Source organism: Anolis sagrei, chromosome 4 (assembly GCF_037176765.1).
Source record: "Anolis sagrei isolate rAnoSag1 chromosome 4, rAnoSag1.mat, whole genome shotgun sequence".
NCBI lineage: Eukaryota > Metazoa > Chordata > Lepidosauria > Squamata > Dactyloidae > Anolis > Anolis sagrei.
The window spans coordinates 159,178,310-159,205,508 of NC_090024.1; the positions used below are offsets into that span (position 1 = coordinate 159,178,310).

Here is a 27,199-nt window from a genome sequence, read left to right on the forward strand (position 1 = left end):
GACCAAACATGTTTATTTTTCGACTAATGGTTTTCAGCTTTTCCAACATTTCATCAGGAAGGATCTCAATCTTAGGTGCTTCAATGATAAAAACAAAACAATGAATTTCATCCTTTAAAGATGGACTTTTGATATAGCCTGGTGATGTTGGCGGCATAGGCCCAGCTGGACGAAACTGAAAAAAGAAAGTTAACAATTAAGTTAAGCAATAACTATATGAGAAAATGGGACAGAATCAGATTACTAATAGAAATTGCCAAAGTAGTTTCAGCAATAAGCAATTATCAAGGAACAAGTATATTTGACACAGTTAGAAATGTATTATACCTGATGTTTTCTCATTAGGCAGAGAAAGGTTATGTGAGCTAATACACTGCACTCCCCTTTTTTATTTCCTATACTTAACACAAGATTTTAAGATCCTCCTATGAGGAAACCATTCCCTTTCACTCTGGAAAGTGCCTTAAAAAGAGCCCCCTTTTAGGTAGGGGAAGCTCAATCTGAAATAGATTTTTTCCCACCAGGCTATTCTAGTATGGGATAGCATAATGACAAGTGATTTCCTTCAGCCCCCCTCACAGTCAGGTCCTACTGACCTCCTCAGTCAGGTTTATAGGCATTCTGCTAAAGGCACCATTGTATCTTTGGACAATTGCATTATGATTACTCAGTGTTCATTTAAACCGTGTTGGGGGATAGGGTGGTAGTGGATGTGAGGCAAAGGAGGAAGCACACCGTGATTCAAAATACCAAAACCAATTAATATATGTTTCTACATATAGATTTGGTAGACCAAAAGAGTAAGGACTGCAACCACAGCTAGATATCTAACTCATTCCAAGCAGTAGCAGACTCAGAGTGCATGGTGCAATGCTATTGAATCATGGGAGTTGTAGTTTCACAAGGTATTTAGCCTTCTCTGTTCAAAAGTGCTTGCTAGTGGCACACCAAGCTACACCTATCAGGACTTTATAGCATTGAGTCAAGGCCGTTAGGATGGTATCATGCTACATTAATGTTACAGTGCATTGCAGTTTAAGAGTTCAAAATCCTATCTTCTGCCAGCTACTCAACACAGGAATCTGTTATGTGAGTAGGTTTTCACATAGTTCCAATGTTATTGAAAACCACTTTATATAGCTTGGCATACAGCCTTCTTGCAACTTCATTTTTCTAGAGAATCAATCACAGACTGCAGCATTGGTTCTCAAAGTGTGCTCCAGGGAGCCCTTGGGGATTCGCGAGGCATACTGAAGGGCTCCACACTTCCCTCCTCTTCTTCTTTCTTCCTCCTACTCCTGTTTCAAGGGGGAGTGGTGGTGGTGGTGGCAGCATGATGCTTCCTTCCTTTCCTGCTCCTCCTTGATGTCCAATTGCTCCTTGAGCAGGGGCCCAGAGGGGAAATTGGGGTGGGGGGATGCCCTGTTTCTGCCAGTGCAAGCACCAAACAGGAGGGCCCTGCACCATGATGCTACGTCTCCCTCTCTCCCTCCCTTCTTTCCTGTGGAAGCAAGGGAGCTCGCCCGATCCCAGGAGGAGAACTAGGAGGAACAGGGCTTTGCGATCCAGGCTGGGCTTTGCCAGGCAATCCCAGCTGCCAGGTCCAGGCATCGGCAGTGGCACCATGATGCTACAGGTGCTGAAAGGTTAGATCTCAGGGGTCCAGGGCCAGTCCTTCGCCTTTCTTCCTTCCTTCACCTTCTTTCCTTCACAACTTCCCCCCTCTGGTCTGGAAGGAGGGAAGGAAGGAGGGAGGGAGGGGAGAAGAAGGGAGGGAGAGTGGGAGGAAGGAAAATGCATATTGTTGTTTTTGTTGTTGTTGTTATATTGAGTCCCCTAAGGGGTGAGAAGGCAGAGTATAAATACAGTAAATAAATATTATTATTACAAAGTCTGGATAGCCATCTTTTGAGGGTGCTTTGATTATACTTTTACTGTATGGGAGAAGGATGACGCCTGGAGTTGCTCCTGTTCTTATTCTTACTGTTATTACAAAGGTTGGATGGTCATCTTTATGAGTGCTTTGATTGTGCTTTTACTGCAATGGTAGAAGGTAATTGGACTGGATTGCCCCAGATTTTGCTATTATTATTATTATTATTATTATTATTATTATTATTATTATTATTTACAATGGCAGAATGGCCATTGGCTGGAAGGCCATCTGTTGAGGGTGCTTTGTTAGTGCTTTTCCTGAATGGCAGAAGGGGGTTGGACTGAATGACCCTGGGATCTTCCACTAAAATACTATTAAGTTTATGTTGGTTAAAATTGTTCCTCATTTGAAATATTATGTTTTTCTTTCTTTTTCTTTCTTTCTTTCTTTTGCACTACAAATGAGATACGTGCAGTGTGCAATGGAATTTGTTGGGTTTTTTTTCAATTAGTTCACACAAATGCTCTCCATCCATGGCCCGTCCCTTCTGTCAAATTTTAAAACACAATGCTTATTACAGTATCATAGCTCATTTAATATAAAAACATTTCTTGGGGCTCCACTTTTGTTTCAAAAAGGGCTCTGCAGCTGAAAAAGTTTGAGATCCCCTGAACCACAGGATGTAGCTGATGTGAAAATTATATAGAGCAATTTGAGTTTTGAAGACTGCAATGTCTCCAATCAATACATTATTAATTTAAAAGAGAACTTTGGGATATATTAGTGAGTTTTTTTAAATCAGAAGTAAGAAATAGCTGGTGGACCCTACCAGATACTTATCAGGAACATGTCCTTTAATTATGTTGGGCACGTCATCAATATGTAGTCCAGCTCCTTCCCTTGCTTCCAGTCCCATTGTGTCACAGAAGATGATGGGTAGGGTCTTTCCATCCTCATTATTTTTAATTTGATATGTCTTGTACTGTTTTTTAAAAAGAAAAATAAATAGTATTGAAATACATCCTTATCTACTTTGTTTCCTTTTGAAAAGGAAAGCAGCATATAACAAATATTGATATCCAGGAAGAGAATATTCCAGTTCAGGACTAGAAGAAAACAATACTAGAAGTTGGAAGAAGGTGGGGTCTATAAAACAAGGCACTGAGTTTGTGGTGTCAAGCTTTGCATTTGCTTAGCTTAGCTTGGCTCTGTTTTAGAGCTGGTAACTCATCGGAGCTGGAAGCAGCAGGTGGCTGCTTTTGTTGCTGGGAGTTGACATGCAGCATTTGGAAGCTGGAAGCTGAAGTGTAAGTCAAGACCAAGAAAGACTGTTTATCTGCGGCAAGGCAAAGGAATTTTATTTTTCAACAAAGTGTACAGAAACTGAACTACAATATTTCAGTGAGTGTGTGCAGCACTGGTGGGTGTTTGGTGACAGCGAATGCTTGTGTGCAGCAGCCAGTGTGGGACACATCCAACACATGACACATGTACATCCGATGCAAGCATACACTCCTGATGCCTGCATGCCAAGCATACGTGCTTGTGGACCCACATACAATTAGAAGTCAACAGTCTGAGGGACAATGAACCAGCCCTCGGCTTATAAAAGTTTGGGAACCCCTTGTCTCAAGTGTGATGTAATGATGATGCTAGCTGGTAGAGATATGGTGAGCTATAAAATTGTTCTTAAATATGCCATTTGTCCCTCCTATACAAGATAGGCTGGTATCCACATGCATGTGCTTTGGGTTTTCCCCCCTTTTTTTCCTTTTCTATAAGCATAGAACAAACTCTACTCTTGATCCAAGGAACAGTCCTTGAAGTTTCCAAGTTGTTCATCCTAGCTAGGCGTGACAGTAATGATGCCAAAACCCGTGAAGTGGAAGGATATTTGAATGTGCCTTTTTATCAGGCCTGCAAAAGCCCTGCAGCTGACTGGCCAGGTGAGGAGTGACTGGCCTCAGTCCAATGAAGAAAGGTGTGTTAGGAAATCAAAATGGCTACAACCAGTGTCTCCCTTTTGAAGACGTGCCTAACCCAATATTATTATCATGTGTGTAACTGGAGCCATCAGGAGGTGCTCTGATTTTGTAACTTTGAATATGTTTTAGATGGATTTAAACTGTGATTTTTTTTAGTGCTGTTTATGTTTAATTCCGTTTTAATGTTTGTATATTTGTATATATTTAAATTGGATACTAATGGTTTTATGTCAAGCCACTTTGAGTTCCCTGTAGGAAGATAAAGCGGGGTATATATAAACAAAGTAATAAAAATAATGACAATGATAATCTGATGCCCAGTTTACTCCCTGAATCAAGAGTACTCCTCAAAAATTCCTCAAATCTGTATTCTGGTATGTAAATGCTCTTTGTTCTGAGGGAATCAGGATAGCTTTGTTGCTGGCCTCCTGCTTCCATGGGAAATCTTGATCAACCATCACAGGGCAATATTACAACATAGTGAGTGAACATATCCAGGAAACAACCATGGCAGGTTAATAAACTTGTTTCTGCCTCATGGAAAGAAGCATGGTCAGTTTGTTCAATGTGAATGAATTTGACAATTGGTGAAATGGTTATGATTTTATTAAAGGGGTAACAAACTACTCTTCCTAAGATGATAACACAGAGATATTTAAACAGAAAGAGAACAAGACCAATAGACCTTTTGTGATTTTTCATAATAAGTTTGTTTAGCATGAATGGATTTGACCACTGCTCAATTTAAAATTAGGGACTACAGTTGTCTTTTTTTTTTTAAGATGATCTATTGAAAACCTTATCTGAAACGTCAAGAAATAGAATAACAAAAACTACAGACTGAATGAATGTATCTTAATTTCAGACTTAGCACAAGGCAAACCTGATTGGTCCAACTGGGACCACACATCCCTGATGCTGTGGCCTGAGCTGTCACATAGCCCCGGATAACAGACTTCACAGAGTTGAAAAAGCTGGATTTCCCTGCTCCAACTGGTCCCACAAACAGAACCCGAAACTGTGGCACTGAATTCAAACGAGGATGATAAGCTGCTATCGCACTCATCAGTTTTTTTCTTTCCCTGTTAAGACAGCAAAATACATATTTATTAGCTACAATGGATTGAAACAGTTATTTGTGGTGGAAAGAGACAAAGAAAAAATGCTGTTTACAAAAAATCATGGTGGGAAGAAGAGCTCTGTAAAAAAATACTATGATAAAGTTGGACTACAGTTAATCTTTGCTTTCCAGAAGTTCATACATTTCAGCAAATTTGATTTTCAAAATCTTAATTTAACAGAAGAGATAATATGCTCACAAGTGTACTAAAGCGCCAAGAGAAATAAAATCAGCAACTTTAGGCACTCAGCTTGAACATTGGCAGTTTGTAGGTTGCAAACTCTGTTCTTAGACATTTTACATTATTTATTATTATTATTAACTTTTTTATACCCCGCTAACATCTCCCGAAGGACTCGATGCGGCTTACAAAGGCCAAGGCCGCCAACAAAACAACAACATAACAATACAGCAATAAAACTCATAAAGCAAACAATAAACATCAAGCAAAAATAAAACACTAAAAACAATGACACCATGATGCATTTAAAAGGCCGGGCCAATGTAATGAACAAAATTTAAAAGTGCTGGACATGACAGGTGAAATGTAGAAGTTTTGGAGGTAGGTGCAATGTGCAGACAATCCTAAATCTCTAACAAAGTGCATTTGGGACATGGTGCTAGGAGTTTCCTATTCTGGAAAGGCACACTGGAACAGCCAAGTCTTCAGGCTCTTCCTAAAGACTGCCAGCATTGGGGCTTGTCTAATGTCCTTGGGGAGAGTGTTCCAGAGTTGGGGGGCCACCACAGAGAAGGCTCTGTCCCTCGTCCCCACCAAACGCGCTTGTGACGCAGGTGGGATCGTGAGCAGGGCCTCTCCAAATGATCGAAGGGATCGTGTGGGTTCATATATGGAGATGCGATCACGCAAGTAGGCAGGTCCCAAACCGTTTAGGGCTTTGTAGGTGAGCACCTGCACCTTGAATTGGGACCGGAAGATGAATGGCAGCCGGAGCTCCTTAAACAGGAGGGTTGACCTCTCTGTGTAAGAAGCACCAGTTAACAACCTGGCTGCCAGCCGTTTGACAAGTTGGAATTTCTGAGCCATTTTCAAGGGCAGCCCCACGTAGAGCGCATTACAGTAGTCCAATCTGGAGGTGACCAAGGTATGGACCACCCCAGCCAAATTCCCTTTTTTTGTAATACTCATTTGCACTCAGTACTCATTTCCCTCTATCAGTCTCCTTATATGTGCTTGTATATATTAACATTTATCAAAAAGCATTTAAGGAAATAGATAATTCCTTTGGAGCTGGGTGGAGCTGGACATTTTACATAAATACATTCCCTTTTTCTTGCAATAGTCATTTGCACCCAGTATGCAATTTTCTGTGCCTCTAATATATCAATTCCCTATATATATGTTTGTATGTATTAACATCTATCAGAAAGCATATAAGGAAAGCAGATAATTTATTTGGAGCTGGGTGGACCTTGACCTCTACATTGCTGAGAGCTCATCAACCCCTAACCAAAAAACGGAGGCAGTCTGGAGTAAAAATGCTCTGGACTGGAACTGGAACCTCTAGAAACTTTCATAGGCTGCACCTCAACTTGCAGCAGGGCAGACACCAGCCACGCCAAAACTGAGTTGGCCTGGTTGCACTTTCTCCCTTACCTATCCTGTTGTTCCCATTGCTGCAGCAACCAGCAGAATGAAGACGAAGAAAAAGAAGCTAGTTCTATTGTCTGTGGCCCTTATTTATTATCTCATTTCTGTCTTCTCCAAAAAAAAACACATCAATCTCCGGAAGTCATTCGCCAGTAGGCTTATTTTTCAGAACTTTCATCACCTTCGCAGCTCTTCTCTGGACCATTTCAAGTCAATGTTCTGGTAACTAGAACATTATAGTTATCTGGTTAGGCATAACTGGTCAAGTTATGCCTGACCAGAAGGGCACTAATAATTATCTTGACCAGGATTCTCTATTCCTCTAGATGCAGCCCACAACTGTATTGGCTTTTTAGCTGCTGCATAACACTAGAAGACCTACATTTTTTTATTCAGGCCCAACAATGGCTTTATTTCAGTTTCTCTGTGACATTTTAGCCATCAAAAAATAAACACTTAACACATATGGATGGGAGACTTAGTGTTACTAAGGGGGGATTTCTCTGTTGACTCCACGCTTTGATTGGAGCAGCTCATGGGTTTTTTCCTCATTTGTTGTATTATTCATCCAATAGGTTAGGAAGAAGCATGGGGGGGGTGGGGTGCTAGGATGTTAAAATGCTTTTCATTTCTAAGCAGGCATGAGGTTGTCAATTGACTGCCCCTTCTCAAGGCATTTCTCCATTTCGATCTGCAGTTTCACCCCGTCAACCACCATATGTACCAGCTCCACCTCGGAGAATCCAAGACAGTCGGCATTGGAGACATCAAACACTCCTCCCACAGCAGCTGTGTCCACACCACCTGTGCCACGTTTCTGCAGCCTCAGCCTCTTGAGGATTTCACCAAATTTCTCATGCTTGCCAAGGTTGGGCAGCATAATATGGACAGCTGCGCAGAGACCTGTGCCCAGGTTGGATGGGCAGGTCAAGACGTAGCCAAGGTGGGGATTCCACATGAATTCATAGTTTTTGGATTTGAAGAGTGTTTCAATCTGTGTTAATCCTGTACAGAAGTGGGTGAAAACTTCCTTCATATTCCCCCCTTTCTGCATGGAAATAGCTCTAAGGTGGTCTTAATAATAATTTATTTATTTGACCAGTCATATTACCATTTCAAAATAGAACACGAGTAAAAAAAAAAACAAGGCAAAAAGGTGAGGATAGCAGCTGACCTTCTATTTACACTAAAAGGCCCAGGAGGGTGCGAAGCTGCTTAACGTGGAAGGCTTCGATCTTGGCCAAATTGATGTGCCCCCAAATTTCAGCCCCAAATATAAGTGTTGCCATTATTTTTGTCTTAAACACTTCCAGGGCAGGTCTGATTGTGTCTGGGTATCTATGATGGTACAGCTTATAAATGGAACTTGCTGCTTTCATTGCTCTTTGTATACTATGGGTAATGTGATTAGCCCAAGCACCAGATGAAGAGAACATAATGCCTAGATATTTGTAGCAATTAATTTGTTCCAAATGTGTCTAAGGTGGTCTTCCTCATTGACCCAGACAAGGAAGGTCTTGTTGTCATTATGCCAAATGCCCCGGCCACCAGACTTGTCAAACAAAAAAGCGATCATCAATGAGTTGCTGTTGCTCAGCATCTGTCATGTTTTTCAGTGCATAGTACCTCGCATTGAGGTCCCCTTCCAGGCTAGCCAAAGCTTCCACAGAAAGCTTTTCAATAGCATGTCTCTCTCCTCTGCTACAATGAGCGGGGAGGCAGAAGCCACGGATGCTCCTACCAGTTCGGACACAGGAACTTAGAATGTAGTTGGGGTCCAGATCATCACCACCCTGCAAGTTATCAGGATTCAAGTCTGTCCTATGCAGATCACAGGGCTTTTAGCCTCCATGTCGGTCCTCAGAAATAGAAGACCCACATTGTGATGGACCAAGGTATGTTCGCAGTCTATCTTATGTAATGGATGTAGACCCTGGGATCTTTCTTTTTTCTTTCTTTTTTGGGAGGAGGGGAAGACTTTTGGCCCTATTTGGCCCACTTGAAAATTAATGTTAAATGGTGCCATGCATTTTTTCACAATTACTATTAAAATCTACTTATAATAGTTTAATAATTCCAGATTGATAGCCTCAAATGAACTTACCCAGTTTTCCAGGTAACATCCCTCCATGGTTGCTCCATCATCTCATTCACATCTGAGGAAAGATATTTTTTTAAAAAAAAAAAAACAAGAGTGTAAAATCAGCTGAGCTTCATGCAGACAGTCTTATCTCTTCCATTCAATATACTTCACATTCTAAAACAACCTGGTCATTCCCATGTAGGGATCATGATCAGGACATGTAGATGTCAGCAGTGAGATTCATGGCCATTGCATAAGTATTTTGCAAAATGAATTGCAGAGATCATAGGACCATATCCACTACAGTATGATCATGTATAGCCTGATTGGCATTTTCTTACTGGGATTTTGAGTGGGCAAAGCTTTAAGCCCTTCCCTTTTACCTGAAAGAGTAAACTTTTTCCTTTAATTATATATGTTCCATATGTTCAAAATTATAACCACTTGAATTAAGTGCCACAACTACAGTTGCACCCTGTTGGCTACTTATGCTACAAAATAAGTTCCCATTGTTCCCATGAATCCTGTTATCTCTCCCTTCTTTAATATATTAAGAATTGTTAATACTACATCCTGATCAGCCAAAGAGGAAAAGAGGAATTATATTATCCGCCAAAAACTCACAATTATTAAAGAACCATTATGAATACAAATAGAAAGAAATCAAAAGAAGACCTGGAAAATTTGAAAAATCTAAATGTATCCCTATTAGGAAAGATTTCTTTGACTAAAATGAACATACTACCAAAAATGATGTACCTATTTCAGAACTTACTGATAATTAGGACACTAAAGATATTCAAAGAATGGAACAAAGACCTGATAAAATTTATTTGAAGAAATAAGAACCAAGAATCAAAACCCTAAACCTAACTGACGATTAAAAAAAAGAGGAGGATTTGGCCTACTCGATTTAAGATTATACCATGATGCTAGCATGGATAAAAGACTGGGTGGAACTACATAGAGAAAAAGTACTAGCCTTAAGGTAAAGGTAGTCCCCTGACATTAAGTCCAGTCATGTCTGACTCTGGGGTGTGGTACTCATCTCCATTTCTAAGCCGAAGAGCCAGCGTTGTCCGTAGACACCTCCAAGGTCATGTGGCCGGCATGACTGCATGGAGCGCCGTTACCTTCCCGCCGGAGCGGTACCTATTGATCTACTCACATTTGCATGTTTTTGAACTGCTAGGTTGGCAGAAGCTAGGGCTGACAGCAGAAGCTCACGCCGCTCCCCGGAATCGAACCTGCGACCTTTTGATCAACAAGCTCAGCAGCTCAGTGCTTTAACCCACTGAGCCACTGGGGGCTCCTAGAGGGACACAATTTAAGGATAGGCTGGCACAGATATTTATGGTATGAAAATGCAAAGATAGAAAAGAATTTCGGGAATCACTTTGTAAGAGCATCACTGCTAAAAATATGTAATAGATACAAGGGGAAACTATACGTGAGAACACCCCTTTGGATTTCATCATTGGAAGCAGGTGAAAGAAGATCACTAGGCTGGAATGATTTGCCAACTTACAAAGACATTCTAAGGAGGAAGAACAATACAATAGAAATGAGAACTGAAGAAGAAATTAAATTAAAATACAAGAATACCTCATGGTTTCAATACTTACAAATAAAGGAATACTATAACAAAGACAAAATATTAGTATTTGAGGAAGAAAACGCGTTCTGGGACAAAATAATGAACTCAGAGAAAAAAATAGTAACAAAAATTTACAAAAAGTGATTAGAATGCTCAATAGAGGAAGAAACAGTGAAGGAATCTATGATAAATTGGGCAAAAAATATTGGATGATCTATCAGAATGGAGGAATGGGAGTACTTACAGAAGATATGACTGAAACAAATATATGCTTATGATCTGAAAGGAAATCTGCTAAAAATGATGCATAGATGGTATATCACTCCATACAAATTGGAGAAAATGTATAAAAATTTGCAGAACACATGCTAGAAATGTAAGAAGGTAGAGGGAACCTTCTACCACATATGGTGGTTGTGTGAGAAGGCAAAAAACTATTGGAATATAATATACAAGGACATTCAGAAAATATTGGATATTGAAACACAAAAGAAACCCAAATATCTACTATTAGGCATTATGGATCTGAAAATGGACCTAAATAAAGAAATTATTTAATCATGGCTGCCAGAATAGTTTATTCAAAGAACTGGCAACTGGAAGATATTCTCACAAAAGGACATTGGTAAATGAAAATAACGGGCATAACGAACATGGATGGAACATCAATAAATACCAAAGCAAAAGACAGATTGGCAGTTTTTTAAAACATATATGGAAAAGGACAAGAAAACTATAATCATTTAAACAAGAAAAGATATAACTACGAATGGAGAAAGTAGAAACTGAACTTTTCTTTTTTTTAAATTTATTGACTTCAGAATAAAAGAATATAACAAGCAAGAGGAAGATCAGAAGCACGGAATAATTTTTCCTTTTTTCTTCTTCTCTTTTCTTCTTTTTTCTTTTTCTTTTTTGACACTGGGGTTTTGCTTTAGCCCCTTCTTTTTTTCTTCTCTCTTCTTTATCTATTTTCTATCCGATTTTATTTTTCTATTTTAAATCTTCAATAAAAATTATTTTTAAAATGCAGAACAGGCATTTGCAAAAATTCCAAAATTATTCCAATAGTATTTTGATCTCTTCTCTTCATCACTAATCATCTATTAGTAATGGTAAACATATATCCTTGAAAAGGAGATGCAAATGCTGCAAGGATAAGAGGGTACTTTGGGTTACCTAACTGTTCTGCTTCCTTATTCTTTTTCCCTAGCAATTAATGGAGTGATAACGCTATTTACTATGTGGTGTAAAGAATGCAAAGAAGTGGTGAATGATGATATTTCTGTTAGCACATACCTTTTCTAAATTTATTTCCTTACTTTTAGCATGATTTCTTTTCTGACTGTTCATTGAAACATAAATAGGGGCTTGATCTGCAAAAATGTTAGCTGAAGAAACACTGAATAAATCCACCCTAGGTGAAAATGTACATCCCCTGTAGCTTCAGCAACACAGTTGCTTAACATGAATAATTTTAGTTGGAAGTAAAGGGCATTCCTCCAAACACTCACCTGTTTTCTTTGTCGGAATAGGTTGAGGTTGAGAAAAAAAGCCTCCCATTGCCTGTCAGAGAAATGCATAAATGATTACACATTGGAATACTTAACCAGGGCTTTGGAGAACTAAGTTTTATCATCATCATCATCATCATCATCATCATTATTTGTACCCCACTAGCATCTCCCGAAGGACTCGATGCGGCTTACATAGGCCAAGGCCTCAATAGAACAACAATGTAACAAATACACATAAACCAAAGCAAATCAAAACATTAAAGCAATAACAGTAAGCAGTAAAAACAGTACACTGTAACACAATAAAACTAGGCCGGACCAAATGTAATGGGTACAGATTAAAAAGTGCTGAGTATGCTGAGTGAGATATAAGGATTTTTTGGTAAGTGCAATGTGCGGACAATCTCTAATAAAGTGCTTCTGGGACGTATTGCTGGAGTATCCTATTCTGGAAAGGCGCACCGGAATAGCCAGGTCTTCAAGCTCTTCCTAAAGACTGCCAATGTAGGGGCTTGTCTGATGTCAATGTAGGGGCTTGTCTGAATCCAAGAGGACTCCCAAACTGCAGACCTGTGACTTCAGGGGGAGTGCAACCCCGTCCAGCACAGGTTGCCACCCTATACCCCGATCCAATTTTCGATTGACCAGGAGGACCTCTGTCTTGTCGGAATTGATCTTCAGCTTGTTCCTCCTTATCCAGACAGCCACAGCGGCCAAGCACTCATCCAGCACTTGAGGGGCCTCCTTGGAATTAGGTGGAAAAGAGTAATAGAGCTGTGTGTCATCTGCGTAGAGATGGCACCCAACTCCAAAACTCCGGATGACTTCTCCCAGCGGTTTCATGTAGATGTTAAAAAGCATGGGAGACAAAATAGAGCCTTGCGGGACCCCACAGGTCAAAGGTCAGGGGTCTGAGCAGGCATCTCCCAGCTTCACCATCTGGGATCGACCCTCCAAGAAGGACAAGAGCAACGACAAACCGTGCCCCCAAGACCCATCCCAGAGAGTCGACCCAGAAGGATACCATGATCGATGGTATCGAAAGCTGCTGAAATGTCTAAGAGAACCAACAGAGACACACTCCCCCTGTCCAGCTCTCTACGGAGGTCATCCACCAAGGCGACCAAGGCCGTCTCAGTGCTGTGGCCAGGCCTGAAACCAGACTGTGACTGATCTAGGTAGTTGTTGTCACCTAGAAAGCCCTGGAGTTGGGAGGCAACCACCCGCTCCAGCACCTTGCCCAAGAAAGGGAGGTTGGAGATTGGTCTGAAGTTGTTCAACACCGTGGAGTCAAGGGGTGGAGTCAAGGAGTGGACGAACCACAGCTTGTTTCAATTGAGATGGAAAAAAACCCTGCTCCAGTGATGCATTAATGATCAACACAAACCAATCAACCAACCCCTCCCTGGCCGATTTAATGAGCCAAGAGGGGCAAGGGTCTAGAGCCAACGTGGTTGCCCTCACAGCACCAAGGACCTCCTCCACAGTCTCAGGAAGAACAAGCCTAAAGGAATCCCACAAAGTTGGACAAGCAGATGCCTCAATCACCTCCCCTGGAACTGTGGTGAAATTGGAGTCCAGCTCATAAGGAAGGAGCCCCCGGTGGCGCAGTGGGTTAAAGCCCTGTGCTGGTAGGACTGAAGACCGACAGGTCGCAGGTTCGAATCTGGGGAGAGGCGGATGAGCTCCCTCTATCAGCTCCAGCTCCCCATGCGGGGACATGAGAGAAGCCTCCCACAAGGATGATAAAAACATCAAAATCATCCGGGTGTCCCCTGGGCAACGTCCTTGCAGACAGCCAATTCTCTCACAACAGGATGATCCTGACACAACAAAAAATGCCTCTAATGGGAACTGCCAGAATCATCACCATTTGATGGTTGTAAGAGAGTGTGACTTACCCCAGGTTACCCAGTAGCTAAAAAGGGATTCAGCTACTGTCCTGGTGGAAACCACTATGTCATGCCAGCTCTTGACTTGAAGACACACAACAACAAATGAAGTAATAAAGTGGGAACAAAGCTGCATAACCACAATATATAAAACAAATAGAGGAAGGTACTGTAACTCTGGACTACCATAAGTGACAAAATAAGACTGTGCAGTTTTTTAAAACAAAAGTCCTTTCACATAGGCAAAAAAAAGATGGCAAACACACACACACACACACACACACAACCCTTGCTTAATCTAAAATTCACATTTTATTTTCTTACTGTGGTTGTTTGTCTCATTTAGTGCTGTTGCTTGGTGTTGCTTCTACATTCCCTCAGAAGTTTTCAAACGAGGAAGAAGAAACAAAAGTGAAAATGAGCACTTTACAAGAACTGATAATATGCTCTCCTTCTCGGAGGGCACAGGCTTTGCCTATAGTTGAAAAAAGAAAGTGAAAGCTGTGTGCACTATATCTTAGGAACTGGTTGGGGGAGATTGCAATGTGTGTCAACAAAAGATACTCTGTGTGCAGACTGTTTTTCTAATTATACTTCCTTCTCTTGTTCTCTACCGTCTCACCCATGGCCAGCCCTACCATTAGGGTAGCAGCCACCTGAAACAACCTCTCTTGTCCTTCCTATCTCCTCTCGTCTCTATCTCCAAAATAGCTTGTTTTTTTCACTTGTGTGGGTAAACTGTAGTAGCCCATCATCAATACGGAATGAAAATCCAGGTAGTATTCCAGCCAGATTTTATATATCAAAAGAGATGCATGTAGTAACGAACAAGTTGTATATGGAGAGAGAAATACTCTTTTTCTCAGCCAAGAACATGCTTTGGGCCAGCCCTGTCTTTACCTTCACCCACTCAAAGCTCTCCTGCTACCTCGTTTTGTATTTTATTGTTCCTCCAAATTATATGCATTTGATATACAAAACTGGTTATTTAAAGAAAGAAATAATACATTCTAAATACAAATCTAACTGGCAATCACATCTCTTTCTGTATGTCTCTGAGGGGAGAGGAGCCAGCTTGGTATTCCCCTCAAATAAACAATTCCCCATCACACCTTCAGCTCCACCTCACTCTTTAATCTATATGCTTATGTTTTATTTTCATTTGTTTCATGCTGTAGGCTATTGGAAGAAAATGGATCACCCAAAAGTTCTTTTATATTTTTAAGAGCGTAATATAAAAACATTAGTTACTACATGCATTCTGCTTCACTTTTTTTTTCTCAGATCCAGTCACACTCATGGAAGTCATGTTTATCATCTGCTGCTGCAGATTTCTATTTCAACTCAAAAGGCAAATACTTCATGAGGTTTTCTTGGCAAGATTTGTTCAGAGGGCATTTCATATTTTCTGAGTGAATGTGACTTGCTCAAAATCATTCAGTGAGTTTCCATGTTCAAGCACAGATTCAATAAATGCTAGTATTAAAAATCCCTCTATGAAAGAATCCTTCCAGACACAACAAAAGTGACCAAAGTGTTACTGTATTCTATTTTTTCTTCTTTCAACTCTTCACTTTGCATGAGTAAAAGTCAGTTCCATTCCCAAAAAGATGAGTGATATAAAACAGAATATATTTTTCTGAAAGTTTCAGCAAACATTACTATTTTTTTTCTGGGAAATTAAGATGGGGAAGAGTTAGGGCATGCTGTATAAACATATACAAACAATATTTTCTTCTTTAGGCTTCTCCTTCCACACTCAACCCCCAATACAGCCTTTTCCCCATCCATTCTTCAGTGAGTCTTACACTTTTGAGGCAGTTGGAAATACCAGCATTTGAAGTCAAAAGCTACAAAGGACTAAACCAATGCCTTCCCACTCTCACTATGCCCATTAGATGAAAAATATCTAGCCATCCCATTAACTATGTGAATTAAAAATCTGCTTTTTGCATATCATGCTTCTTATGAGAGGGGGGATCCAAAGAGAATGCTAAGATTCAATCACTGAGAAAAAGTTACTAAGGGTGTTTTTTTTTTTAATGAGTTAAAGATTTTCCAGCTTGGATTCACTGACTGATCTTTGTACCCAGCCACTTGTTGCTGATGTTGACCAGTTTCTAGAGGAATTAATTATTAACTGAAATTCCCATGTAATTTACTGAGTAATAGTATTACTAACTTTTATCATCTTATTAAACCATAAGGGATTTGAAACCCAATGAACAGTTTTGAAAGGTCAGGAGGCAAAAAAAAAAAATCAGATCAGTGAAAACATTTAGTATTTTAGCCGAACAATTAAAAGGATTTCCTGTTTTGAGACAGCCTTTTTGAGACTAACAATTGCCAGGAGTAAACCAAAATGCACAAAAAACAAGATGGAAACTTTTGAAGCTTAACTGGCTTCTTTAACAGGCAAAAGATATCAAAAATATATTTAATGATGGTGTGGCAAGCACAAGTCAACATGTTGACTTCAGTGTTGTTTCTGTTCTAGAATGTCATCAGACAGAGGCCTCCCACTTTTTTGCCCATATGGATATTCAGAACAGTAAGTGCCAGAAGTATCGGAATTCCACTGCTGCGATATCTTTAAAATACAATTTTTCTAAGCCCTATAAAAAGTGAAGGTTTCCCCTTGTTGTTGTTGTTGTTGTATTCAGGCACTGAATGTTTGCCTTTTATGTTTGGAATCCGCCCTGAGTCCCTTTGGGGAGATAAAGCAGAATAGAAATAAAGTTTTATTATGTTATATTATTATACTGATATTAAATCTAGTTGTGTCCAACTCTGAGAGGTGATGCTCATCTCCATTTCTAAGCCAAAGTCATGAATGACTTTTCAATGACTTTGAAGCATAGGTTTTTTTTATTGCAATTTCCAATGTGAGGGGGTATATCAGATTACAGAAAAACATTTAGACATAGAATGACATTGGACATACAGACATACAGATTCTATGCAACAACATTGGATGTACAATTATATTGGTTAACAAATAAACAAACAAAGGGGAATTACATTTTCACTCAACTTGCATACACATGTATACGCATTCATCCTCAGGCATTCAAGTATTACATATCATTTTCTCCCTCCTTGGAGAAGCACCTGTTAGGCCAGACCCTGATTTCCTGCAGCCTGCCAACACACATTTTTTATTTATTTATTTTTATCAATAATCTTTATTGAAACTTTTCTTTGTGTTACAAAACGTGCAAGAGTTTAGAAAGGGAATGTGAACGGGATAGGGGAGGGGAAAGGGAGGAGAAGGGTAGAGGAGAAGGATGGCTAGGCAGGAGGAAAAAAGAGGGGAAAAGAGGAGGTGAGAGAGAGGGAGAGGAGAAAGAAAGGAAAGAAAAGAAAAAAAGAAAAAAAAGTAATAATAAAATAAGAGTTGGAGACAGATGGTAAATGACTTTTGACTTCCTTCATATCTTCCGAGTGGATATTCCTTTTCCTTCTTCTATCCTTATTTTCTTTATCGTTCTCTCTTCTACTTATTCTTCTGTACTATTACTTATATAGTCAGTATAGTTTATCACTTTTGTCCAATCAGTTTCTTCTATCGGGGTTCCTTTACTTTTGGTGATCAAATATGTTAATCTGTCCATATTTTTGATGTCCAATACCTTCTCAATCCAATCCTTTATTTCAGGGATTTCTTCTTTCTTCCATAGTTTCGCGTAGCACATTCTTGCCGCTGTATTCATTAAGAAGAGAAGTTTGTCTATATTTCTTTCAATTTTTGTATCAAGTATTCCTAGCAGGAATATTTCTGGTTTAAATTGTAATTTCACATTTAGAATTTCCTGTATTGTCTTATAGATTTTTCTCCAGTATGTTCTTGCTTTTGGACACCACCACCACATGTGGAAATAGGTGCCGTCCATCCTCCCACACTTCCAACATTTAGCATTTACCTTTTTGTACGACTTGTTTAATTTTTGAGGGGTCATATACCATCTATGTGCCACCTTTAACCAATTTTCTTGTAGATCTATTGCATAGGTATATCTGATCTTTATTCTCCAAATCTTTTCCCAATCTTCTTTCTTAATTACTTTGCCCAAGTTTTCGTTCCATCTTTTCATATATTTTTTCTCTCCATCCTTTTCTGAGTTCCATTCTAATAATTTCCTATATAACTTTGTTGTTATCTTTCTGTTAGTTTTTAATATCTTATCCCAGAAGGTATCTTGTTCTTGAAACCCTTGTCTCTTATCCTTCTTATAACACTCAATTATTTGTCTATATTGAAACCACGATATGTTTTTATTTATCGAATTCATTTCTTGTTGTGTCTTCATTACTATCTCACCTTCTTCCTTTTTTAATAATTCTTTATATCTCGGCCAGTTATTCCATCCCATTTCTCTTCTTTGGGTGGCTTCTAGAGGGGAGAGCCATAATGGGGTTTTTTCGCAGATTTTAGATTTATATTTCTGCCAGATTTTTATGATTGCAGATCTAATAAAATGGTTCCCGAATTTTTTTTCTTTCTTGGGGTCTCCATACCATAGGTAGTGGTGCCAGCCTGTTCTTAATTCGATTCCTTCTAGAGTGAGCAGTTTTTCCTTCTTCAATTCCACCCAATCCTTTACCCACATCAATGCGCTAGCTTCGAAGTATGACCTTAAATCCGGAACTGCAAAACCACCCCTCTTTGTATCCTCAATCATATTTTTGAAGTTAATTCTCGCTTTTTTACCTTGCCAGATAAATTTCATTATTTCCTTATTCCATTCTTTTAATAGGTTTTGGTTCCTGATTATTGGAAGATTTTGGAAGAGAAAAATAATTTTAGGCAATATTTTCATTTTAATACTGGCGATTCTCCCTAATAAGGACAAGTTCAGATTTTTCCAACTTTCCATTTCTTTTTTCATTTTTTTTCCACCCTTCTATATAGTTGTTCTGTAGTAGCTGTAGGTTCTTGGCCGTCAATATTATCCCTAAATATTTCAGCTTGGTTACAATCTGAATATTCCAGTTCTTTCCTAATTTCTCCTTTTCTTTTTGTGTAATATTCTTCGTTAAAGCTTTTGTTTTATCCAGATTTAATTTGAAGCCCGCCACCTCACCAAATTCATTTATTGTTCGTAACCATTTTCCCAGATTTTTCTCAGGTTCTTCTATTACACAAATAATATCATCGGCATACGCCCTAAGTTTAAAATCCTGACCCTGAATTCTTGCACCCTCCAATTCTTTATCTTCTCTAATTTTATCTAATAGGACCTCTAAAGTTAAGATGAATATCAAGGGGGATAGGGGACATCCTTGTCTCATCCCTTTCTCTATTTCAATTTTCTCCGTTTCTTGTCCATTAATCCATATTTTGGCCTCTTGTTTCTCATATATTGCCTTTATCATATTTTGAAAATGATGTCCGATGTCCATCTCTTGCATGAGTGCTTTAAAGAAATCCCAATTTACCTTATCAAAGGCCTTCTCCGCATCAAGGGCTAGTAGCATTACTTTTCTTTGGCTATTAATATCATAGTATTCGATCAGATCCAATATTGTTCTAACATTTTCTTTCTGTTGTCTGTTTGGTAAAAAGCTGGATTGTTCTTCTTTAATTCTTTTTGTCAGTAGTTTTTTTAATCTCTCCGCAATTATGAAACTAAATATTTTGTAGTCCAGATTTAGTAGCGATATAGGCCTGTAATTTTTCACTCTTTCAGGGTCGGAATTTTCTTTGTGGAGCACAGATATGTTTGCTTGCCTCCATGACATCGGGATAGTTTTGGTTTCTCTAATTGTGTTCATAATTTTTCTCAAATAGGGTATTAATTCTTCTTGGAAAGTTTTATAGTAAATAGCCGAAAAGCCGTCTGGGCCCGGGGCTTTATCCGTCTTCAGGTTTTTTATTGCTTCCTTTATTTCCGAGTCGGTGAACTCCTTATTTAAGTCTTACCTTTCTTCATCTGATATTCTTCCTATTTTTCTTTCTCCTAAATATTTTGAGATCTTTTCTTTATCTATCTCGTCTTTTTTATATAATTTTTTGTAGTATTCCGTAAATTGCCTTTTTATTTCCTCTTCTTGTGTATATGTTTTGTCGTCTTCTTTCAATTTTGTCACGAATGTTGCTTCTCTTTTCCCTCTTAGTTTCTTTGCTAGCCACTTCCCTGGCTTATTTGCGTTCATAAAGTGGTTTTGTTTCAAGTATTTTAATTCCTTTGCTCTCTCTTCTAATTCTAAATGCTCTCTTTGTTTATGTAGTATTTTTAGTTTCTCCACTCTATTACCATTCCGGGGGGTTTTCTTTAGATTTTCCTCCTCCTGTTTGATTTCTTCCATGATTGCTTCCCATTCTTGCCTTATCATTTTGTTCTTTCTTGCTTTTTGTTGAATAAAGTTGCCCCGCATTACAGCTTTGCTGGCTTCCCAGATCGTATACAGGTGTGTATCCTCCTTGTTGTTTATTTCAAAAAAATCTTTTAGTTTTTTCTATTATTTTCTATGTCATCTTCTTTTTTCAATAAATTTTCGTCTAATCTCCATTTTCTTGTTGTTTTGGATATTTGCAATTTCATTACTAATGGACAGTGATCCGACTCTATCCTCGGTAATATGTTTATTTCTTTAACATTCATTGTTAGAGAATTTGTTATCCACATCATGTCTATTCTAGACCAACTTCTATAACCATCTGAGTAGAAAGTGTAATCTATTTCCTTCTCATGTTTATATCTCCAAATGTCTTGCAATCTGTACTCACTTTTCCAATTTAGAATTGATTTTGGTAGGTTTCCACTAATCGAAGTTCTTTTTCCCTTCTGTTTTATGTTTTTACTTCTGTCTAATTTATTGTCTATTACTCCATTAAAGTCCCCTAATATTAAGAGTTGATCAAATACTTGGGAGTCTATTTGTTTTTTTAACTGTTCTGAAAATATTGTTTTAGAATCATTTGGGGCATAAATATTGCATATCAACATTTTTTTTTCTTGAATCGTAATAATGACCCCTAGAAATCTTCCCTCATCATCCTTAAATGCTAAAGTTGCCGGGATATTTGTGTCTACATACATTGCCACCTCTCTTTTCTTTTCGCTTGCTGAGGCGTAAAATACTCTTCCCAATTTTTTGTTATCAAGGTGTGCTACATGTTTGTGTGTTATATGAGTTTCTTGTAGGGCAATAACATGATACTTTTGTTTTTTTAATATGTTGAATATTTTATTTCTTTTATTCGGTGAATTAATTCCATTAATATTATTTGAGTAGATTTTTAGTTCTCCATACATTCTTCTTGTTGTATCTCTTCCTCCTGCTCTTCCTCCTCCCTCTCCGATTCTCCGTACACCTCTTCTTCTTCCTCAGTTCTCTCTTCTTCTTCGTTTTTTGCCTCATCTATCCTTCTTGACCTTTCACCTTCTGTGATTCCTTCCGATGTTATTCTCGTTGTCCTTTCTGATTGTTCTCTTGGCCTATCCTGTCAGTCTTGTCTTTCTGGGGAGATTCTTCCTGGTTTTTTCCTCCTTTCTCTCTCTCTCTCGTATTTGTCTCTTCTTTTCCCTGCCTCTCTTTTTATTTTGTCATAGAAATCTCTTGCACATTCTTCATTTAGGATCCAGTACCGTTGTTCTCTGTATGTTAGCACGAGGCCGTCTCCTTTTTCCCAACGAAATCTAATATTTTGTTTCTTTAATTCTTCTGTGAGGAAACTATATTTCCTTCTTTTATTCAGTGTCGCTTTCGGGTATTCTCTCAATATTGCCACTTTCTTTCCCTTGTAGTACACATTTTTGTTGCTATTTATTTTTAAGACTTCATCTCGAACCGTTTTTTTTCGTGAAATTCACAATCACATCTCGCGCTGTTTTATTTTATTTTTTTTTTGCATATATTGTGTTCACCTGATATATCCTGTCCGTGTGATTTATCACTTCTTGTTCCGTCCAGTTTAACATTTCTGTCAGGATTTCTGTCACTTTCTCTTGTATATTCTCTCTGGCCTCTTCTACTATATTTCTTAGTCTGAGCTGGTATTCCAGATTCCTTGCTTCTATAGCTTCTTGTCTTTCTTCTATTCGGTGGCTTTTTAAGTCAAAGGTCTTTATTTTCACTGATATTTCCTCCTGTTCTTTCTTTAGCTCTTGTTTTTCCTTTTTTAGGTCTTTTAGTTCTCTTTGTATGGATACTATGTTTCCTTTCATAGTTCCCAGTTCTTCCTTTAGACCAGCCATCTGTTCTTGTGCAATACTTTGATAGGCATCCTGCTTTTCTTGCATTTTGTCCTGTTTGTCTTGCATCGTTTGTATTTCAGCTAATATCTTTTTCTTCATTTCTTTTATGTTCATCTCCTTGGAGAAGCACCTGTTAGGCCAGACCCTGATTTCCTGCAGCCTGCCAACACACATGCAGCACTGTTACCATCCCTCGTAGCGATACCTATTGATCTACTCACATTTGCATGTTTTCAAACTTCTAGGTTGGCAGAAACTGGGGTTAACAGCAGAAGCTCACCCAGCTCCCTGAATTCAAACCAACGACTTTTTGGTCAGCAAGTTCAGCAGCTAAGCAGTTTAACCCACTGCACCACCGGGTAAAGCTCTATGGACTGTTCCGAAAAGGAATATTTTTGTTTTACATGTCTAGAATTAGTCATGTATGAAATGCCTGTCTGAAAGTAGGGATTCGTTTTACAAATATACTGAGGATAAAGGTTTGTAATTTCTATGTTTACGGAGCAATTCTAAAGGCAAGCAAAGTTCAGGACAACTCATCACTTCCAAGGCCACTGCCAGATTGTTCTGGTCAAAGTAGCACTGGAAGATAGAAGAAAGTGGGAACTCTCTTCCTGAACACATTTGAGATTGAATGAACTATTGCTGAATAAAATTCCACTCCCCTTATAAGATATATATTTCTCCATATAACATTTACTTATTTCTCCATATAATCTTTACTGTGTAAATGAGGTTTGGAAAATTCTGAACAGGGGCACAGGCAGCAAAACAAACACTATGCTATATATGTGTGTGTGTGAGAGTGTGTGCGTGTGGGGGGGAAGGGGGCTGGAATTACATTCAAAAATGAATCTGTTCTGACTTACATACAAATTCATATCTTGTTCATAACTTGGGGATTGCCTGTAATGGGTATGCCTCATAGCACATGTGTGGCCAAACAGCATCAGAGCATGGTCAAGATTACAGAGGTTTTGGACAGAAATCCATACCGATATACAAAAGATACTAAATATAAAGATTGGTGAAGAACCTGAATACTACTTGTTGGGCATGCTGGATGTGACGGAAGATAAAGACAAAGAAATTCTTTTCAATTATTTAGTTATAGCGGCGAGAATTGTATTTGCCAAAAATTGGAGACAAAAGGAGGTTCCAAAAAAAGAAGATTGGATAAAGAACGTTTTGGAAGTAATGAACATGGACAAACTTATGTACTGGATTACTCCCAGTCAAGAACTACCAAAAAAAAAAACAACAACAAATGAACTGGGACCTGGTAAAGAATTACCTAATGCAACTAAAGATAGATGTAATAATATGAGTGAATAAATGCTCACAAGAAGATTAGAAAATACAGTTATGTATAGGCTATTTTGACCTGGTCCCTAAGGGGGGCCAATTATTTGTCCCCCCCCCTTTTTTTTTGTTAACAACCACTGAAGAATAGAAGGAAGTTAAACCATATATGTACTATTTTTTTATTTTTACAGTTTTTTTTCATTTTCAAAGTGCTGGTTTTGACTTATAAAGTGCTATAGGGTTCTGGCCCAGCTTACTTGTCCGAACGTATCTCCTCGATGATCCACCTTGGAGTTTACTATTGTCTGGGGAGGCCCTGCTCTCAATCCTGCCACCCTCGCGTGGTTGGCAGGGATGAGAGAGAGGGCCTTCTCAGTGGTGGCCCCCGCCTATGGAACACATTCACCAGCAAAATTAGGGCGATTTCCATTCCTCTCCTTTAGAAAAAAAGGTCAGAACATGGCTCTGTGACCAAGCATTTGGGCAGCTGACTGAACAGTAAACCCCTGTGCCAGCAGGACTGAAGACTTCCGGTTCCGGTATGGTGGACGGCAACAGCAGAACGCTGAGCTGCGCAGATTGAGCAAATCAATCCGGGGGAATCCGGACGACCCCCCCCCCCTCGACCACCCTCAATCCGAGGAGAGAGAGACCAGAACATCACGGGTTCTGTAGAGGCCCGAGTGACCTGGGGGGAGCCGAGGAGCCAGGGAGAAGGAACCGGGAAGGCGGAGGAGACAAGGGAGCGCCGCCATTCCAACGCGGCCGGCTCCCTCCCTCCCTTACTAAGACCTTAGGCCCCCGAATCCTCACCTGGTGAGTGCTGGGGCTCCATTCGGGGCACTGTGGGAGTCGAGCTGCTGCCTGTGCTGTGCTGCCGCTGAGGCCGCCGAGGAGGTGGTGCTGCCTCGCCGCCGCCATTGCGGCCTTGATATTGGGGCAGCTGCCGGAGCCCAGAGGTGGAGCGCGAGGAGGAGAGGTGGAGCGCCGAGGCCGCCTCCATTTGCGGCCTTGCAGGAGCGTTCCCTCTTGGCAGCCAAGCCCCTCGCCAGAGTCATCCGTCGCTGCTGCTCCATCCCCAGCGGATTGGGCCTTGCTGCCTGCGGCCTTGTTTTCCTTTGGCCTCTGTGCTGCCGCCGCGCCGTCACAGGGCCTGACTGCCGCATGGCTGTTGCTCCCTGCCAGGGGGCCGCTGCTCCTTCGCTGCCGCTTGGTCACCGCGCTGCTGCTGCTGCTCCCTGCTGGTGGCGGTAGCTCATCCCCGTCTGGAGCCCCGCTCGCTGGGGCTGCTGTGGGCTGCTGTGGAGGCCTCTCGTCCCTGGGCGTGTGTGCCGGCCGCCTCTGGTGGGAGGACCCGACCGCCATTGCTGGAGAGCCTCCAGTTGATTCACACTCTCGGCGGCCCGCAGCCCGGTAGGGGGGTGGCTTTCCATCGCGCCGACCCCCTGCCGCCCGGCCGGCCCTCCAGCTCCCAGCTCGTCCCGGCTGCCTTGAGATCGACGGGACGTCCCCTTGACGCTCTTCAGCCATCTTCGATGCTCCCAATTGGAGCCTTTGTGCTGACCGAGTGAGCTGTGTTGACCAGTATGTTGTGTTGACCGAGTATAATTTGTGTTGACCGAGTAGGCTGCTGTGTTGACCGAGTACGCCGTTTGCCATCTAGGCTGACTGACAGCATATTCCATCTTCTGTGCCGTCAGGCCGCTACCAGAGGACCACCCACAATGAATTGTGTGCTGACCGACCATTGAGATGCTTCATCTGAATCTCAGCGGAGTGTTTTCATCCTTGTGAGGGGGGAGGGGTGTGCTGCCCGCTGTCGTACACGACCCGCCCTCCATCGCAGCCATCAATTTCGAAACCGAAGATTAACACCAACCAATAATTGACGCAGACCTTTTGTGTAGACCTCTGTGTAGACCTTTGTGCTGGCCTTTGTGTAGACCTTTGGGCCGGCCCTCTCTGCGTTAGTACAGAGTGTGTAATACTGTAACCGACCAACTGTGCTGTCCCATTGCCGAGTTGCCATCTCCGGAAGCCCCCATCCGCTTCATTCCAACCGTCTAGAGATTCCATCTGGGTCATAACAGCATTGAGCTAACTTGCCATCATCTCAGCCCCATAGGAGGGTGATTATATACCATCAGCTTGCACATTCCTGGGTTTATATCGGTTGATAATGTGATATAAATACGAAATATAGCACTTTATGTAAGAGAGCACTTTAAGGCGCCTGCCTCTGCCGCCAACTGCACTAGCACTTTCGCCCCTTTCCTGTCCCTCTGTGCCGCACTTTAGCTACTGTAGCTACCGTCCAATCAATATAGGGCACTCATTGCACTTTAGACCTAGCACTTTACAAATGTGCCCAACGGCACGTAGTTGCTGACTGAATTATTATTACTGACGGTGTTGCACCTAAGATTTGTGCACTTTATGAACTATTCTATTGGTGTGGCCGGAACATCTAACACCACCTTGTATTGTTGTTATCCATGTGGTCCCCCATCCCCCTTTGTGTACTATCCTTGTTACTATTGTATAGTGTAAGGGACAGGGGAGGAGGTGGGCTGGACCCTGTAAATAAAAATGAGGTGGGGAGGGGGGTAGAGGGGAAGAAAGGATATTGGCAAGGACCGAAAAATCAAACAACGAACAAAGCAGAAAGCAAGATCTTGTCTTTAGACTGCGGCATGGAGGGGGGGAGGTGTTCCATTAGCCGAGGGGCCCCCATAGAGGTCGTGGTGGGAAGGAGGAGATGCGGGAAAAGGAGACCTCGAATTCGGCCTAATTCGGACCGCTTATCCATATTAACAACTCCCAACCGGTCTCCTAAGGTAAATTGGTGTAACCAGGTGAGCGGGCCCTCTGGTTTGAAGGTGGTGTTGTTGAACGCCAGATCTGTCAACGGAAAAACGACCTGGATCCAGGATTTAATCCTGGAGGAGCGGGCAGATCTGGCGTGCGTCACGGAGACCTGGCTGGATGAAGCGGGGGGCGTAAACCTCTCCCAGCTTTGTCCTCCAGGCTTCTCCGTGCAACACCAACCAAGAGCCGGAGGACGGGGAGTCGGGGTCGCAGTGGTCTATAGAGATTCCATCCATCTGACCAGGAGTCCCATCCCGCAGACCACAAATTTCGAATGCGTCCACCTGAGGGTGGGTGACCGGGACAGAATAGGGATTCTTGTAGTGTACCGTCCACCTCGCTGCACTACAGTCTCCCTGCCTGAGCTAGCGGGGGTGGTCTCGAGCCTGGTGGTGGAGTCCCAACGGCTTCTTGTGCTGGGGGACTTCAACATCCATGCCGAGGCGACCCTCACAGGAGCGGCTCAGGACTTCATGTCTGCCATGGCAACCATGGGGCTGTCCCAACAAATAACTGGCCCCACCCACTGTGCTGGACACACATTGGACTTGGTTTTCTGCCAGGGATGGGAGCAGGGTGGCGGTGTGGAGGAGTTGTCTATCTCTCCGTTGCCATGGACCGACCACTTCCTGATCAGATTCAGGCTCACTGCGCCCCCTAACCTCCACAAAGGTGGAGGACCCATTAAGATGGTCCGCCCCAGGAGGCTTATGGATCCGAATGGATTCCTGACGGCTCTTGGGGATTTCCCCGCTACCTCGGTAGGTGACCATGTCGAGGCCTTGGTCGCTCTCTGGAATGGGGAGATGACCAGGGCAATTGACAGGATCGCTCCGGAACGTCCCCTCTCAAGTAACCGAGCTAAACCAGCTCCTTGGTTCACTGAGGAGCTGGCAGCGATGAAGCGAAGGAAGAGGGAACTAGAGAGCGTGTGGCGCTCGGACCCAAGCGAGCCAAATCGAGCACGGTTTGTGTCCTTTCTAAGGGCATATGCCGCGGCAATTAAAGCCGCAAAGAAAACTTTCTTTGCGGCCACTATTGCGTCTGCAAAAAACCGTCCGGCGGAGTTGTTTCGGATTGTCAGAGGTCTTTTAACTCCCCCTACCTCAGGTGGGAGCCCTGACAACTCGGCCATGCGCTGTG

General features: G+C 41.3%; 1 protein-coding gene and 1 pseudogene across 2 annotated transcripts in view; both read right to left on the minus strand.

Moving 5' to 3' along the window:
- The window catches only part of LOC132774070 (uncharacterized), a 54,299-nt gene extending 40,129 nt beyond the window's left edge, over nucleotides 1–14,170 (minus strand). For both annotated transcript variants that reach the window (XM_067467811.1, XM_060773791.2), the window contains exons 1-6: nucleotides 14,007–14,170; nucleotides 11,788–11,839; nucleotides 8,698–8,749; nucleotides 4,745–4,943; nucleotides 2,706–2,858; nucleotides 4–175 (exon numbers count right to left, since the gene is read on the minus strand). In XM_067467811.1, the coding sequence (XP_067323912.1) occupies nucleotides 4–175; nucleotides 2,706–2,858; nucleotides 4,745–4,943; nucleotides 8,698–8,749; nucleotides 11,788–11,839; nucleotides 14,007–14,024 (646 nt within the window). In that variant the 5' untranslated portion in view covers nucleotides 14,025–14,170. The remainder of the gene's footprint in view (nucleotides 1–3; nucleotides 176–2,705; nucleotides 2,859–4,744; nucleotides 4,944–8,697; nucleotides 8,750–11,787; nucleotides 11,840–14,006) is intronic.
- LOC132772714 (creatine kinase B-type pseudogene) lies at nucleotides 7,225–8,619 on the minus strand (annotated as a pseudogene).
- Nucleotides 14,171–27,199: the final 13,029 nt, after the last annotated feature.